Source organism: Haliotis cracherodii, unplaced genomic scaffold, assembly GCF_022045235.1.
Source record: "Haliotis cracherodii isolate W230 unplaced genomic scaffold, xgHalCrac1.p SCAF_1, whole genome shotgun sequence".
Lineage (NCBI taxonomy): Eukaryota > Metazoa > Mollusca > Gastropoda > Lepetellida > Haliotidae > Haliotis > Haliotis cracherodii.
In genome coordinates, this window is record NW_027266264.1 from 73,258,412 (window position 1) to 73,275,482 (window position 17,071).

At 41.1% G+C, this 17,071-nt stretch overlaps 1 protein-coding gene and 1 pseudogene across 1 annotated transcript; both read left to right on the plus strand.

Moving 5' to 3' along the window:
• The first annotated feature begins 868 nt into the window (after positions 1–868).
• Positions 869–4,209, plus strand: LOC139468369 (uncharacterized; annotated as a pseudogene).
• A 4,437-nt stretch (positions 4,210–8,646) lies between these two features.
• Positions 8,647–11,603, plus strand: LOC139468376 (uncharacterized). The gene is made up of 3 exons (XM_071250305.1): positions 8,647–8,957; positions 9,133–9,274; positions 9,942–11,603. The coding sequence occupies exons 1-3, from the start codon at positions 8,727–8,729 to the stop codon at positions 11,432–11,434; spliced, it is 1,866 nt and encodes a 621-aa protein (XP_071106406.1). The 5' UTR covers positions 8,647–8,726; the 3' UTR covers positions 11,435–11,603.
• The last annotated feature ends 5,468 nt before the right edge of the window (positions 11,604–17,071 follow it).

The following is a 17,071-nucleotide window of genomic DNA, read 5'->3' on the forward strand; positions in this document are numbered from 1 at the left end:
GGGGTATCATCACACTGTCGTAAGCCGTTTAGTCGAGAAACATGTTCAGACCGGTGATGTGACAGAACTTTGCGCGACAGACCTGGAATCTGTGAACTTGGAGATGGACCCATTGGTCAGACGAAAGTCGCTTTCTGCTCCACGTCACTGATTGGAGAACGAGGGTTTGGAGGCACCGGCGTCATCCGGGCACTTTGCCGTTATACCCCCCCCCCCCCCCCCCCCCCCTACTGATCATTTTCACAATAAACATCAAACGTAACTCGTTTACGTAATCCTGCAGCTCCATACTTTTTTTAGGTATTGTCTAAGGTCAAAAACAATACCTGTGTAACCGTGATGGGTTTTTTTAACGCCGCTTTTAACAGTATTCAAGTTATATCACGACGTGTCAGCTTAATGTGGGAGGAAAGCACGAAGTGATGCAGGTCTCAGATGTTTACCACTTCGGTGAAACCCACTCTGCACAGCGAATCGCGGCGCCTTATATACTGGGCCACCCGTGCCCCTTAATATAATTGGAATGTTGCTGAGGGCACTGTTAACACACAAAGTAACATAGTCGCCCATTAACAGTTAAAGATGTATTATATCTGAAATTACCAGTGCAATTTTGACCTTGCACATTAAATCATGTCAATGTTATGTCATAGCCTGAGAAAATTATGCCTACCATCACATGGCTTTAACAAGCCCGTGGAATGCTGTCTGGAGATAAAAACAGTTTTGAAGCATTATATATAACCTAGGATAAGATATAACCTAACGCCAGACAGGTGTAGTCACCCGCGAGACACAAAGCTTCACAAGCCCGATACAAACAGGACATAACAAGATACTGATACAAGACGATAGAACTACCAGCTGGATGAACATGTTGCTATCCACTGTGCTTGCACTCTGTTCCCTGGCATAGGGGACACAGTGACCATTTACCCAGAGTATCTAGTACAGGGAGGAAGAACCAACTTCGACCCTGATAGGTGGAATGGTAAAATGGGGCTGGACAATCCCGGGATTTTACCCTACGTGAAGAAAACTGGAGCTCGCACTGGAAGATGGCTCAAACCAGATTTAGGCTTTATGGAAAAGGTACGAGTTTTCAACTAGAATAGTAAATCCGTAAAAAGAAACAGTTGACAGAGATTACTTATCTTCTGTTGTTGTTTTTTTTGCCTCGTAAATTTTCTTTTTTTTTCAAAATGCAAAAGTTAAATAAAAAACATATCAAGCTGTCATTTCCCCGAGGTAATGACTTAAAATTAAAGTTTCTCATAGGTGACGGAGGATCCAAAACGAAACGGGTACCCAAATCCCGCCTTGTTCCAACACCGTCAGTTTCAACACCAGTTGGTTGAGAAATATCTCGACAATTTGAATGCATATGGTAAAAACAGACCAATTATGCTTGAACTAAAAGGTAAGATAAAGGAAGCTGACATATCTGAATGTTGACATTCTTTACACAACACCCGGTATCACCACCACGATCTTATGATCAGTGGAAGGGTCTTGTCACTTTTATTTACACTTAAACCATGGTTCCTTTGTCTTTGCCAGTGGTCTAAGTAACTGAATTGTTAGTTACACACCTGTTGGCAATGACGGAACTTCTTTTTCCCCCTATCATTTGTCTTGATGATAGAACAATTTCATGACAAACGTTTGTCGCCAGCGGGATTCGAACCCGCGAAGTCCGCACGGAAGGCTAACGAACGTAGTCTTCTGCCACGGCGACAAGGGAGAAAGGGTGTGAAATTAACAACAAAATATATACTTACATCAGTACCAATTGCTTATCCCTTTATCAACTGCGAAATGTGTATTATGCAATTTTTATACAGTATGTTACGCTATACTTTCTAGTATTTGTACAGTACTTGTGATTTTGAAGCTTTTCGTTCAACGAAACGAACAGACAGAAAAGAAATTACTATTATCTTGGTCAAGGCTATATTTGCTCATAATAGGCCCATCAACATGGGCAAGTAATATTTAGTTGATTGATAAATGTGCTCGAGTTGGTCCAAAACGAATGGTATACTTGCCCCGGGACATGCATTTCATAATTCACATCGGCAAAGTGCGAGGTGCACGTGCGAAAGGCTCGGGGAACACATTTCACGTGCTTCACGCAGGGCTGACTAACACAGTGTTCTCACAGTTGAGCATAGAGTTCCTGAAAATCTTTCAAACTACCTTTAACAAAACAGTGTTTTTAAAAGCATTTCAGATGCTATACATGTTGGACATGGTTCAAATATATTAGATCCCTCCAAGCCGAGATCAAACTTTTAAAATTTGACGGTTGCGCCCTCAGGGATCTAACTGTCAAATTTTAAAAGTAACATAATCATCATGAATAAATTAGATCCCTCCAAGCAGGGATCTAATTTATTAATAATGATTATATTATTTGAGGCATTGTCAGGATGAACAACAAACTTTAAAGAAGGACATACAGACTTGGGAGGACCGCTGGCTGTGGCAGAATGGGTTTATTCTAAATCTGTCCGTATTCAGTTTGTGCATTCTGCCAAAGACATCGTCACGCATTCACATGACCCTACCATATAGTCCCATGTTTTCAGGTGACCATATGTTGTGCATTTCCATGTGTTTGTTCAACCGGTGGTTATGAACATCCGGTATCATCACTATTTGATAGTGATACAACTCTTGCATTACATACACATCAAACATATTTCTTCCACAGATTACAAGTGGCCTCACTGGATGAACACATCTGAACATAAGGGTAATTTTCCAAACAATCTTGATGCTGCAGCAGAAACCATATCCCTTTTCGTCCAGGCAATACACAACGGGTCCAATGGCGCCGCCCCTCCCTATTTTGAACCAATCAATGAGCCAAACACTCTGGCGAAATTGGACGTCAATTGGACAACCATAGTAAATGTATTCAAGCTTGTGGCCAAGAAGGTAAAAGCCGTACACCCCAATGTAAGCATAGGCGGACCTGCCCTTACAGCTGGAATAACTACAATGGATAAATGGGACTTCAATAAATGGAGCACGATTACTCAATTCATGAACATGTCTCTTGGCCTACTGGACTTTTTTTCATTCCATCCTTTCAATCACTTTAGTGTTCAGGGTAACAGGCATCACTTTTACGGCCCTAATGCGGCTCGGCTGGTTGGAACAGTGGACATGGTGGAAACGTACGCTAATATGAGAACAGGGAAAGATATTCCAGTCATATTCTCAGCTCATGGTCTATCAACAGTCACAGGCATCGATGTTCAGAAACCATCGACCTTTCTGGACTGGGCCTACATCAACCTTCACAACTCAAATATATTCACCTTTCTTGGGCTTCGATACGTGGTGGAGAGAGCCGTGTCCTTTCTACTTGGTTATACCGATCGGAAAGGACAAGAAAGCATCAACTACAGCATCCTGGACAAACACAACAACGAGAGAGACATCGCTCTGGCCTTCCACTTGTGGGAGAACCTCACCAGCACTATGAAGTTTCTCAGATCCGAGAGCCAGTTCGACCAGGCAGAGCGGCAAATACAGAGTCATGTCCTTGTGGAGCCAACTTCCAAAATGTTAACCATTCTGCTACACAACTATGACACAGCACAAGCTAATGTCACATTAGCTTTTGACAAAGGGTGGGAAACCTTGACCCAAGGGACATCAACCTGTTTGTATCTCAACAACAGATAGGCCACTCAACTGGATAAGGAAGTACCTGTCCATGTCAAAGGAAATCAGGTGACTGTCCCTCCAGAAGCCACATGCTTCCTACAGTTTCCCACAGGCTACACGTTTACTCATGTGCCTTTGGTCTATGAAAGTGTGCATTATGGAGACAAAATGCTGGTTAAAATTGACAAGAAAACAGCTCACATGAATATCATGCTCGACAGCAGCGATCTTCAACACATTATGGTTGCTAGACTTCGCATTTCAGTAAGTATCCTAGATCATGCTGCCAATTGTATTCCGGCTTCAATGACCATCAACGGAATTACGCTGCACTCCTATTACATACTCCACAACCCGAGCAACAATGACACCCAGAGGCTCTGGGCAACAATAGAGTATCATGTTCCAACTGCCATTCTCAAGACTGTAAATGCTGTCAGCATGACCTTTGCTCAGGACAAAGGCCGTGTTGCTGCAGTTGCTCTGTCACTGAGGAAAGTCCAAGGAACCTCCAGTCGGATGCCTTGATATCTGAAATCAAACCAGACCTCAAATGAACAAGTTTCAATAAAAGATATACTAGTATTCTAACGGAAGTTGTCCTTGAATTAAACACAGTCTGGAACTAAATGCGCTGCATGTTTATTAATTTCGGTTATGCGGAACTCTTTATGTAGCAATACTTGATTAAACTTGTTTTAAGCCAGTTTCGGGAAAGCATGTACAGTTAGGATGGAAATGATGTATGCAAATCAACAAACGTTTTTGCATTGATATGCCTTGACAAGTTACCTACTCAACTCTTAATTCCTAAGGTCAAGGTAAGAACGGGAGGTCCAATAACTATATACAGAGGAGAATACGAATCCACGAAAGTGGATGAGATACATAACAAGCTTATAAAAGCTCATGGGAACCCGTTTAGAAGCAGTCCCCATCAACATGTGGTTGTTGTAAGAGGCGATTCAATGGTAGTAAGGCTTGTGATTGGGTGTCATCGTACACCCACGGCTTTCGGCTTAGTTCCTGTTTTTGTATGGTCCTGACTCGATCATTTACATGCCGACTTCATAAATATTGCCGAGCGTAGTTTTAAACAAACCAATGAATGACAAAATGCAGAGCTGGTGCAAAATGCATTTACGCATCTAAGTGAAAACGAATTACAACCTGATGTAAAGGGTAATCCCCATCCTGTCTACTTCTGTAATGGTCACTTTGAAGACCCGGGTTCGATCCCCCACATAGATATAATGTGTGAAGTGATATTGCTGGAATATTGCTAAAAATGGTGTAAAACCATACTCACTGATTCACCCCTGCCTACTTTTATGATCAGTCATGCAGACACGAACTGTCCTGAAGTAGCTCACAATTGTGAATCACTTGAGAGTGAGTATGGTTTTATGCCACTTTTAGCAATATTCCAGCATTATCACTGCGGGGGACACCAGAAATGGGCTTCACACATTGTACCCATGTCGGGAATCGAACCCGGGTCTTCGGCGTGACGAGCGAACGCTTTAACCACTAGGCTACCCGACCGCCCCGAATCAGTTTGAGTAATAGGGACACGGATGCTCTTTCGGTGTCATACAAATGACTAGTATTCTCTGTTAATGAAAATGGAAAAAATTGACTACTGTGCTGTCATTAAGTATCTCCAACCTAAAAGGCTAATTCTAACAACCAGTCGTAAGGACAGGAGGCACGGACGGCCCAGTCGTCTAAGGCGCCGCGATTCGCTGTGCAGAGTTGCGTCACATGAGCATGCCAGAAACCTATGATTATGGGTTCGAGTCCCGGTTCGCCCCGATTGTGTTTTAGGTTTGTCAGCACCATACCCGTGCTCGTGGGTTTCGCCGAAGTGGTAAACGTCTGAGACCTGCATCACTTCGTGCTTTCCTCTCATATTAAGCTGACACGCCGCGATATAACTGGAATACTGTTAAAAGTGGCGTTAAACCCAACTCACTCACTCGTGAGGACATAGTGTCAATCTTAGGGGAAGGTCTCCCATCTTTTGCCACTGTTAAGATTTTGGCAACGGAGCTCAAGAATGAAAAAGAAAGCCTCGAAAGATCAGGAAGATCTTCAACTGCCATCACAAAGGAAAATGTTGATCAATTACATACGATTATGTCTGACGACTCCACACACATCACAGATCCAATACCATAGGCATCTCTCATGAATAACGTGGGAACATTTTAAGGAATGAACAGGGCATGACGGGATTTCAGCACATGGGATTCAAAGGCTTCTGATTCCTGATAAAGAATGCACCATCTTCATCATCTCTCGAGAATTTATGTTGGTTTAAAACTGACCCAGCTGATTAGCTGAGCAATGTGTAACCATGGATGAGTCTTGGATTCAGTCAGAGACTAAACAACAGTAAAAGCAGTTGAAACATCTAACATATCCTACTCCGAAGAAAGTAGTGTATGACCCACATGGTGACAAAGTGATGTCTTCGGTTTTCTGGGATTCCAAGGAAAGGCTAGACCATTAATGGCCTATACTATGCTAATCCGCTTATGTATCTACGTGAGAAAATCAAGGCTAAACGTCGCGGAAAACTCTCTGAAGGTATATTGTGCCACAAGGACAATGCCAGGTGCACAATTCCATTGTCATGATGACGTCATGACACCTTACACCTCCAGAAGGAGGCATTCTACACTCGTGGGATCCAGGCATTTCAGCATCGTTTTCAGAAGAGTATGGACCTAAAAGTGGATTGTGTTGAAAAATTCACACTATTTCCTGGACGTAGAACATTCTAGGGCCAACTGTATAGTTCATCCGTTTCTCAAACATCTGTTGTTACCGTTAATAGTGAAACTAGTGAACAGTTTGGTCCACTAGTTGGTCACTCCCACACTGTTTGTTCTTTCACATGACAAAAACGAAAACCCAAAGGTTTTGATGTTTTGATTCCATATATCACTGACAATTATATAAGCCGACACTTTAAATCATCCCAATAGTGTCCTATCCGTTTAATCTATTGGTCGATAGTCATGTGGGTCATCAGGAGCATGCGCATGCACATTTACCATTGCAGATACAGATCAGTCTCCAACTTTTCAATTGCACAACTTTATGTTTCCTGAGATAACCTACACGACGACATGATCATTTTGCCGGAATTCTTCCTAGAATCTGTGTAAGCATACAAAAAACATAATCATACAGCTTTAACATCATGCACGTAACCAAATCGTTACATGTATATTTTATTTCATGTTACAAATCAGTTGCTAGCAAGGAATAGTGTGGATGACAACCTCCATATTTTCACTCAATACACCCTGTGGCAGGTGCCACTGGTTGGGCAGGATACGCTCATCTCTTTGAGGACACATCACAGTGTCATCACTTATCAAAGAATTGACTTTCACTTTGTGTACTTCATAGAGTGAGGGCCAAACTGTATGACACAGATCTTGCGACGACGTTCTCACTCAAATGAACTCACACAAAGTAAAAGTCTGTTCTTAAATTTTTTTATCACAATTTTCTTACCTCAAAGGATGTAGGCCTTGATCTATACACAATTTTATTTAATACGTGTGACTTGATGTTTACACTGACAGCCTTACAACAACTAGCTGTATCACGGAAAACAAATAGTTCCTCAAAAGGAAAGGTGACATGAGCACAACTTGCTCTTCAGAAACATCTGACACAACACGTGTATTTGAATAATATCATCATTAGATGAGAAAGGTATGTTAAGAAATACCTCAGTGAGTCAGTCACAATGACAGCGCGTCGTAATACATTTACATCAAGTACAAGACGTCAAAATGGCCGACACGACAGGCGAGATTTCGGAAGTTGTTCGTGAACCTGTGGTGGTTACATGTGTTAGTTATCAATGATCAATTGGCTGATCATTGAAAGGTGATTAAAGATGTGTCAAATAGACACTAAGGTTAATTCATAGATTGCTGTTGACTGTCACTGTAGTCCAGACACGGATCAAGACGATTCTACCAAAGTTCGGATGTGCATTTCTTCCTTTCGTTCACTGATATGGGTCGTAGCGAGGATATTCGTGAGTTCAAGATTAAACAACGCTTCTGTATGTGAGAGAGTGAGTGAGTTGGGTTTAACGCCGCTTTTAACATCATTCCAGTTATATCACGACGTGTCAGCTTAATGTGGGAGGAAAGCCCGGAGTGATTCAGGTCTCAGACGTTTACCACTTTGGTGAAACCCACGAGCACGGGTATGGTGCTGACAAACCTAAAACATAATCGGGGCGAACCGGGACTCGAACCCACAACCATAGGTTTCTGGCATGCCCAAGTGACGCAACTCTGCACAGCGAATCGCGGCGCCTTATATGGCCAGGGGTTCCCCCAGGAATGAGGATGTTGTCCGTCAGTTTTGACGTCATTTCAAGAACATGGCCTCGTGAAAAACGTATGGACGTCAAATTATGTCGTTCATATAACTTATGAAAGTCAATTTCGCGGTCACTTGATCGACCTCTCGTCCAATCCAAACGCCGTATGTCGTGTAAACTTCAAATTAAAAAAATATAAACACGTAAAAACATGCTCATAACATAGTCAGAATTGAACAATGGACAAGAAAGTAAACAAAAGTAAAGATTTCTTATGATTATGAAAAGTGCTTTATCGCATTATTTCAATACTGGAACCATACTATCAGAAATTGTACAGTAAGTCTCATACTTTCTGATAGGGGTACACTTTCAAGGTGCATCATCGGATAGGTATTTTAACTTCCCAGTGAAATTCCAACCTTTCACCTATAATAATATTTAGATTATGTTATCTTCCTATCGTCTGAGAATTACATTCTTTGAATCATATGGCTTTGACAAGCCCATGGAGCCCTGTCTGGGATTCAATTGTTTTTCTAAATCAAGTTTATGTCTTATCGCGACAATGCAAATGTTTTGAAGCATATAAGGCTGAAGGTAAACCCAGGTGTGACAGAACACCAGCCCGATACAAACAGGACATAACAAGTCACTGATACAAGACGATAGAACTACCAGCTGGATGAACATGTTGCTATCCACTGTGCTTGCACTCTGTTCCCTGTCATGCGTGTTGGGATACACAGTGACCATTTACCCAGAGTATCTAGTACAGGGAGGAAGAACCAACTTCGACCCTGATAGGTGGAATGGTAAAATGGGGCTGGACAATCCCGGGATTTTACCCTACGTGAAGAAAACTGGAGCTCGCACTGGAAGATGGCTCAATTCAGATTTAGGCTATTTTGACAAGGTGCGTGTCTTCAAATATGTCTGTATTAAATCCGTGATAAGAAACAGACTCAGTTAATTATTGTATCGTGAATCTTTCTAAAATGAGCGCAGGCTTACACTAAATTTACTCTTTCATAATTGAGCTGTCGTTTTCCCGAGTAGTTAAACTGTGTTATAGCTAACGTTCCTCCTAGGTGACGGAGGATCCAAAACGAACTGGTTACCCGAATCCCGCCTTCTTCCAAGACCCCCAGTTTCAACACAATTTGGTGGAGAAATATCTCAACAATTTGAATGGATATGGAAAACACAGACCAATCATGCTTGAACTGAAAGGTAAGCTAAAGGAAAATCACATATCTCAAGGTTGACATTCCTTGTACAAAATGTGTTTGATACTACTTTGCTCACACAACAGGCTTCAACTGTTGACAAAAATGTGTGTAAATCCTGAGATGGTAAGTTTGTTCAACCTTGACTCGTTTACCACCAATTAAAAGAGCTGGATATAGTTTTGCTTTTTTTAATGTGGTGCTAATAGAAGAGAGAAAACCCTTTCATAACCAGAAGATTGTACGACCTCTTTTACATCAGTGACATAATATATTGTACTTTGGCTATCATCACACTATACATGTTCATATTTTCAACAGACTTAATCTTACTATAATCTACTATTAAGGATGATCTTTCTATCAAGAGAATGTCACATGACTCTTGCCAAAAAGTTGATTGTACAAGGTTACAACATTCAAGGCCTAAACGATGTCTTTAAAACGTTTCATGGTAGATATGTGGAGGACATACTCAGCAGAAAAACATATTTCCGATGCTGTTCCCTTTTTTTATTTGTACCATGTATTCCTATGTTTTTCAGTAAATCAACTGTCTTGCCTTTGCGTGTGTTTGTGACGGATGCTACTGGTGAACATCTGGTATTATCAACATTTGATAGTGAATAAACTCATGACGTTTATAAACATTAAACATATTTCTTCCATAGGTTACCAATGGCCTCACTGGATGGACACATCTGAACATAAAGGCAATTTTCCAAACAATCTTGATGCTGCAGCAGAAACAATTTCTCTGTTCGTCCAGGCAATACACAACGGGTCCAATGGCGCCGTCCCTCCCTATTTTGAACCAATCAATGAGCCAAACACTCTGGCGAAATTGGACGTCAATTGGACAACCATAGTGAATGTATTCGAGCTTGTTGCCAAGAAGGTAAAAGCCGTACACCCGGATGTAAGCATAGGCGGACCTGCCCTTACAGCTGGAATAACTACAATGGATAAATGGGACTTCAATAAATGGAGCACGATTACTCAATTCATGAACATGTCTCTTGGCCTACTGGACTTTTTTTCATTCCATCCTTTCAATCACTTTAGCGTTCAGGGTAACAGGCATCACTTTTACGGCCCGAATGAGGCTCGGCTGGTTGGAACAGTGGACATGGTGGAAACGTACGCTAATATGAGAACAGGGAAAGATATTCCAGTCATATTCTCAGCTCATGGTCTATCAACAGTCACGGGCATCGATGTCCAGAAACCATCGACCTTTCTGGACTGGGCCTACATCAACCTTCACAACTCGAATATATTCACCTTTCTTGAGCTTCGATACGTGGTGGAGAGAGCCGTGTCCTTCCTTCTCAATTACACAGATAGAAAAGGACAAGAAAGCATCAACTACAGCATCCTGGACAAACACAACAACGAGAGAGACATCGCTCTGGCCTTCCACTTGTGGGAGAACCTCACCAGCACTATGAAGTTTCTCAGATCCGAGAGTCAGTTCCACCAGGCAGAGCGGCAATTACAGAGTCATGTCCTTGTGGAGACAACTTCCAAAATGCTAACCATTCTGCTACACAACTATGACACAGCACAAGTTTATGTCACATTAGCTTTTGACAAAGGATGGGAAACCTTGACCCAAGGGACATCAACCTGTTTGTATCTCAACAACAGAAAGGCCACTCAACTGGATAAGGAAGTACCTGTCCATGTCAAGGGAAATCGGGTGACTGTCCCTCCAGAAGCCACATGCTTCCTACAGTTTCCCACAGGCTACACGTTTACTCATGTGCCTTTGGTCTATGAAAGTGTGCATTATGGAGACAACATGCTGGTTAAAATTGACAAGAAAACAGCTCACATGAATATCATGCTCGACAGCAGCGATCTTCAACACATTATGGTTGCTAGACTTCGCATTTCAGTAAGTATCCTAGATCATGCTGCCAATTGTATTCCGGCTTCAATGACCATCAACGGAATTACGCTGCACTCGTACTACTTACTCCACAACCCGAGCAACAATGACACCCAGAGACTCTGGGCAACAATAGAGTATCATGTTCCAACTGCCATTCTCAAGACTGTCAATGCTGTCAGCATGACCTTTGCTCAGGACAAAGGCCGTGTTGCTGCAGTTGCTCTGTCACTGAGGAAAGTCCAAGGAACCTCCAGTCGGATGCCTTGACATCTTAAATCAGCCCTCAATGAAACGATTCAGTTGCATAAAAAGGTATATCCCAGAGTTCTCTGAAAGGTTTCCTTAAAGTAAACACATGCTAGATGGAAATACGACGGCTGTTTTATTAATTCCGGTTATGTAGAAATGTTGGTGTAGCAGTAATTGATTAAACTTATTTAAAGACAGTTTCGGGAAATAGCGTTTGGTTAGGGTAAAAATGTTGTATGCAAAACAACAAATGTTTCAAATTGAATTGGTGAATTCCTTAGGTCAAGGTAAGAACGGGTGGCCCCATGACTTTATATCGAGGAGAATACAAATCTACAAACAGTAGAAATTACTCAGCGATATTAGCTCATTGAAACCCGTTTAGAAGCTGTCCCCAGCAACTTGTAGTTGTTAGAGGCGATTAATGGTGGTCAGGCTTGGTTGGTTGATTGGTTGGTTGGTTTTTGTTTAACGCCGCACTCAGCAATATTACAGCTATATGACGGCGGTCTGTAAATAATCGAGTCTGGACCAGACAAGCCAGTGATTGACATCATGAGCATCGATCCACACAATTGGGATCGATGACATGCATCAACCAAGTCAGCGAGCCTGAACACCCGATCCCGTTAGTCGCCTTTTACGGCAAGCATGGGTTGCTGAAGACCTATTCTACCCCGGAATCTTCACGGGTCTCAGGCTTGGTGACTGTATGTCATCATACCCCAACTGTATGGGGCTTTATTCATGCTTTCAATCACCGGTTTTGTGTCTGGTCCATAATTTACAAGCCATAACTTACAAACCGCTGAATGTCAAAATGTAGTGTTAACGCAAAATACACTTACCCAGCTAAGTGAACACAAATTACAACTTCCCAACTTAGAGGCCATGAAGTAAAGGGCAATCCTCATCCTGCCTACTTCTGCGATCAGCCATGCTGACAGGAACTGTGCATATGTAGATCACAATTGTCAACCGATATGGGACGTGGATGTTCTCTCAGTGTCACGCAGGGCATTAATTACACTGACACGACATTTTCTGTATCACACAGGGAACTATATACACTTTCTCAATGTCACACAAAACACAAAGTTATTATTGTTTATTGCTTAATGCTGCACACAGCAATTTTCAAGCTATATATTGGCAGTCTGTAGATAATCGAGTCTGGACCAATCCAGTGATTGACATCACGTGCATTAATCTGGAAACTATGACATGCATCAACGAAGTCAGCGAGCCTGACCATCTGACCCTATTAGTTGCCGGTTACGACAAGCATGGGTTGCTGAAGACCAATTCTAACTGGATCTTCATGGGTCATTATTAAAGTGTACTAATTACAGTGACGCTGAATTCCCTCAGTGTCACAAAAGGCACTAAATACACTGACAGTGTCTCGATGTCACACAGGACACGAATTACACTGACACAGTGTTCTCTTGGTGTTACACAGGACACGAATTACACTCACTGTGTTCTCTTGGTGTCACACAGGACACGAATTACACTGACACTGTGTCAGATATGACACTAATTATAGTGTCTCAGTGTCACAGGGTACTAATAACACTGAGGGTGTCTCTAATTAAACACTAATCTAGCTCTGTTTGAAACTGATCCAGAAAGGTTCTTTGCAGGTTACTATCAAAGTGTCACACAGTACACTCACTAAGCTGACACAATCTCAGTGTCAGATAGGACACTAGTTACACAGACAATGTCTCAGTGTCACAGGGCACGAATAACACTGATGCAATGTTCTCTTCTTGTTACGTTGTTACACAGGACACTAACACAGTGTTTCTAATTAAACTGACACTAATCTAGCTCTGTTTGAAACTGACCCAGAAAGGTTCTTACAATGATTTGTGACTTGAGTCCAAACAACAATCATACAGTGGAAGTTGATATCACCACCACCGAAGAAGATAAAATCCCATCAGCTGGAAAGGTTATGGCCCCTGTGATTGGGGGCCCCTGTGATTTCAAAAGGCCAGACAATAAATGGAACATATCATGCTGCACTTTGGAGGCAATCACAGGATGCTCTTCAACCAGGACAAAGCACCAGTGCATAAATCAGTCATTGCCATGACTACAGTTTATGAGGACCGATGAAGATCCGGGGTAGAATAGGTATTCAGCAACGTAAAAGGTGACTATGCTTGTTGTTGTTAGAGGCGACCAACTACCCCAATTGCGTGTATCGATGCTCATGATGTCAATCACTGGATTTTCTGGGCTAGACTTGATTATTTGCCAACTACCATCATATAGCTGGAATATTGCTGAGTGGGGAGTTAACCAACAAACAAACAAACAATTTATGAGTGTTGCTTAGGACTTCCATCTGTTCCCAAACATGAACGACTAACCAGAGAAGTTTCCTACAAAACTGGGATCAAATCCCTTCAACATCTTCACAAAAGTGTATCAATGTGGAAGGGGATTATTTTGAAAAATGTCTTTCAGTCAAGCCATTCCATGTGAGGCTCAGAACTCATCTATCACCCCTCATATATAAACAAAGACAATGACAGACTCTATTTATTTTCAATCATGTTTAATATAAAAACAGTATGTGTAACAATAGCATTTTTTTAACATCTGGTATTGTAAATGAATCGGGCACTGAACACAGCAAAAGTGTAACACTGCCGGAACTGAACAAAGCCAGCTCTCCACAGGACCTTTGATGCTTTAACCAAACCAAACACTGACTTCATCATAATCATAACAATCTAACAATGATGAATTCCTTAGTACCGCCCTTTCCCAATTATTCCTTATTACTTCAAATATTAACTTGTTTACAAATCCAGACCATTTTCCCCTTCAACTTATGATTCTTGTGTGTAAAAAGTGTTGTCAGATTGAAGACTTATATCAATCATACTCCTAAGAAGTGTTGTCAGATTGAATACTTATATCAATCATACTCCTAAGGAGTGTTCTTTTTTAATTTTGACTCTCTATCTACTTGCATTTGCATATAACCTGAATTTTCTTACCAATTTTACACTTATTTCCATCCTCTTCACAATCAACAATCACTGACATCAAATTTCAAACATGTTCATGTATCCTTGCTTTGCATTTTGATCCATTATGAATATTCATAAGGGCATAAAGAAACAGAAAATGTGCCTGTGTTAACATTTCTTCCCTCTGATACTCAAGACGGATGTATAGACTGACACATAGTGTCAGTTAACACTGCAACACAAGGGACACAGGCAGCACTTGGCAAATACTCACCACGGTACGTAGAAACTATCTGATTATTCAGTTACTCTGGATAAGTGGACATACAATCTGCAAATCTGTATAACTTGTTAATACCTGTTACTGCATACTCCTTCCAGGTCACATGGTAGGAGGGCGGTCTGGTAGCCTAGTGTTTAAAGCATTTGCTTGTCACACCGAGACCCGGGTTCAAATCTGACATGGGTACAATGTGTGAAGCCCATTTCTGGTGTCCCCTACCGTGATATTGCTGGAGTATTGCTAAAAGCGTCGTAAAACCATACACACTCATTCACATGGTAGGGTAGGAATTCAAAAACGTAAATGTTTGAACTGTTTCCTTATTCATGGGTAAAAAAATCAGTTTCAACAAAAACAATGATTTCAAGACCAACCCGATACTCTGGAGTAGGAGGCACCATCGATAAAGATATACATGTAGTCACAATCATACATTCCATTAAAAAACATGGCAAACTTTTGGCAGGAGTCAACAATGACATAAACATCTAATCATACAATACACCACAACCTTCTAACAGTGATTATCAAAAGTACAAAGAATCTTAGAAAAAATATGATTATATACATTTTCCACTTTTCTCAGCTTTACTCAAAATATATTTACATCTTAAATAAAGGTACACTGAAGTCATATACCAAATGGATGCTTGGAATGACCTAGATTCAAAATATGGATACATATGGCAGGGTCATTCGTAATCAACTCGTGTTATTCCGGGACAAGCCGAATAGAGACTCGTGCCCCTCTCATGGCCATTTTAGTGACCGGGTTCCGTCTTAGCGCAAATGGGCATACCTAAAACAATTGTCAACTCGTTGCATGATGGTTCACATATATTTCCCCATATATTATAATTTTTTTAGATCCAATTTAAAGCACATCGGGACATGCAGAATTATACAGTATGATTGACCACGTTTAACTGTCTCTTGGGTATATTTTTAGATGTAAGACATATGTTAAATCAAAAATTGTTTCAGAGGGATTCTTTGACGAAGAACTTGAAATCATACACGCATTCTGATTGGTTTGTCGTATTTTCGCACATAACATTCATCGATAGGGGGACGAGTCTTCTTGCAGGTGACGGAAAGGGGCGAGTGGTGACGAATGATGGCAGGGTTTGTCCAGACTCCTGTTTGTCCTGCACGTTTGGCTCATTAAATTTTACCAATTTCGTCAGTGGTCACACAAGTTATTTAGTCTGACATAATGATTAACTTACACAACAAATACACAATGCCATTTAGAAAGTGGTCAAATGTAACAAATGTTTTTTTTGGAATAACACTTTCTTAGTGAAGTACAGATTATGGAACCTGTTTTGGGTTGAGTCCCGTTCGGGATTGAAACCAGCACTCCCAGAGTGAGGCTCCTAATGGCCAGCACACAAAGTCAGCAATCTAGTCAACTTAGCCACCGAGGCTCCCACAAAAAAAGAAAGTCTGACAACTGGTAGACTAGATCACATACTTTGTGTACCCCTCTGACAAGTGTAAATTGACACGGCTCCCATGGCCGAAAGCTATGAATACACAACGCCATTTAGAAAGAGGTAAAATGTAACAAATGTAATATTTGGGATAACGCTTTCTGATTAAAGTACAGATTTTTGTACTTTTGAGGGTTGAGTCCCATCGGGGATTAGAACCCACACTGCCAGCGTGAAGCACCTCATCACAGGTATCGGTTTGAATTCCGGGTGGGACTCACCCCAAAATAGTACTAGAATCTGTACTTTAAACAGAAAGTGTAATCATAACAATTGTTACAGAATATTGCCAGGAAATTATCATGTATAATTAACAGCATGGCTAGATATCAATATCATGCACAACCTGTGCCACAAAATAATTGCTTGAGTCTACAAAAACATTTCATTCTTTAAACAAATGATGACCCCCTACTATACAGATATGATCCTCTTTTTTTAGTTTCTTGAGATGAGAAACTTTTCTTTTATCCTGAGTGCTAAGTATGCTGCCTCAAGTTTCTGCAAACAGTCAAAGGTTGGACAAAAAAAAAGAAAAAAGAATTATGTGTCTGAAGGAATACTTTCCTTTCTTGTGTTTCTCATTCCTTCAGCTGTAACCTAACTTTGTATATCACATGTATTGCATATTTCATGCAGTGTGTGTTGAGGTTATTGCAAATAAGTTTAATTTTGTGTCTGTGGTGATGGTGGTGATGCAAGTCATTGAGTCACCTTAAATAACTTTCATAATGTTGCCTGGATATTATCTTGTGAAGCAAACAGTATAGGTAGACATTGGCAACACATAAAACTGGACTTACATGACACCTGTAGGACACAATAAAGATAACCCCTACCACAAATATGTGACCCTTTTTGAACAGACAAGGGGGTCATCATG

What these genes read in the sequence shown, in the direction of transcription:
- LOC139468376 (XM_071250305.1), top strand. Translation starts at nt 8,727, where the DNA reads ATGAACATGTTGCTATCCACTGTGCTTGCACTCTGTTCCCTGTCATGC. An exon ending in ATTTAGGCTATTTTGACAAG is followed by an intron (nt 8,958 to 9,132) that starts GTGCGTGTCTTC and finishes CGTTCCTCCTAG; the next exon opens with GTGACGGAGGATCCAAAACG. An exon ending in AATCATGCTTGAACTGAAAG is followed by an intron (nt 9,275 to 9,941) that starts GTAAGCTAAAGG and finishes TTTCTTCCATAG; the next exon opens with GTTACCAATGGCCTCACTGG.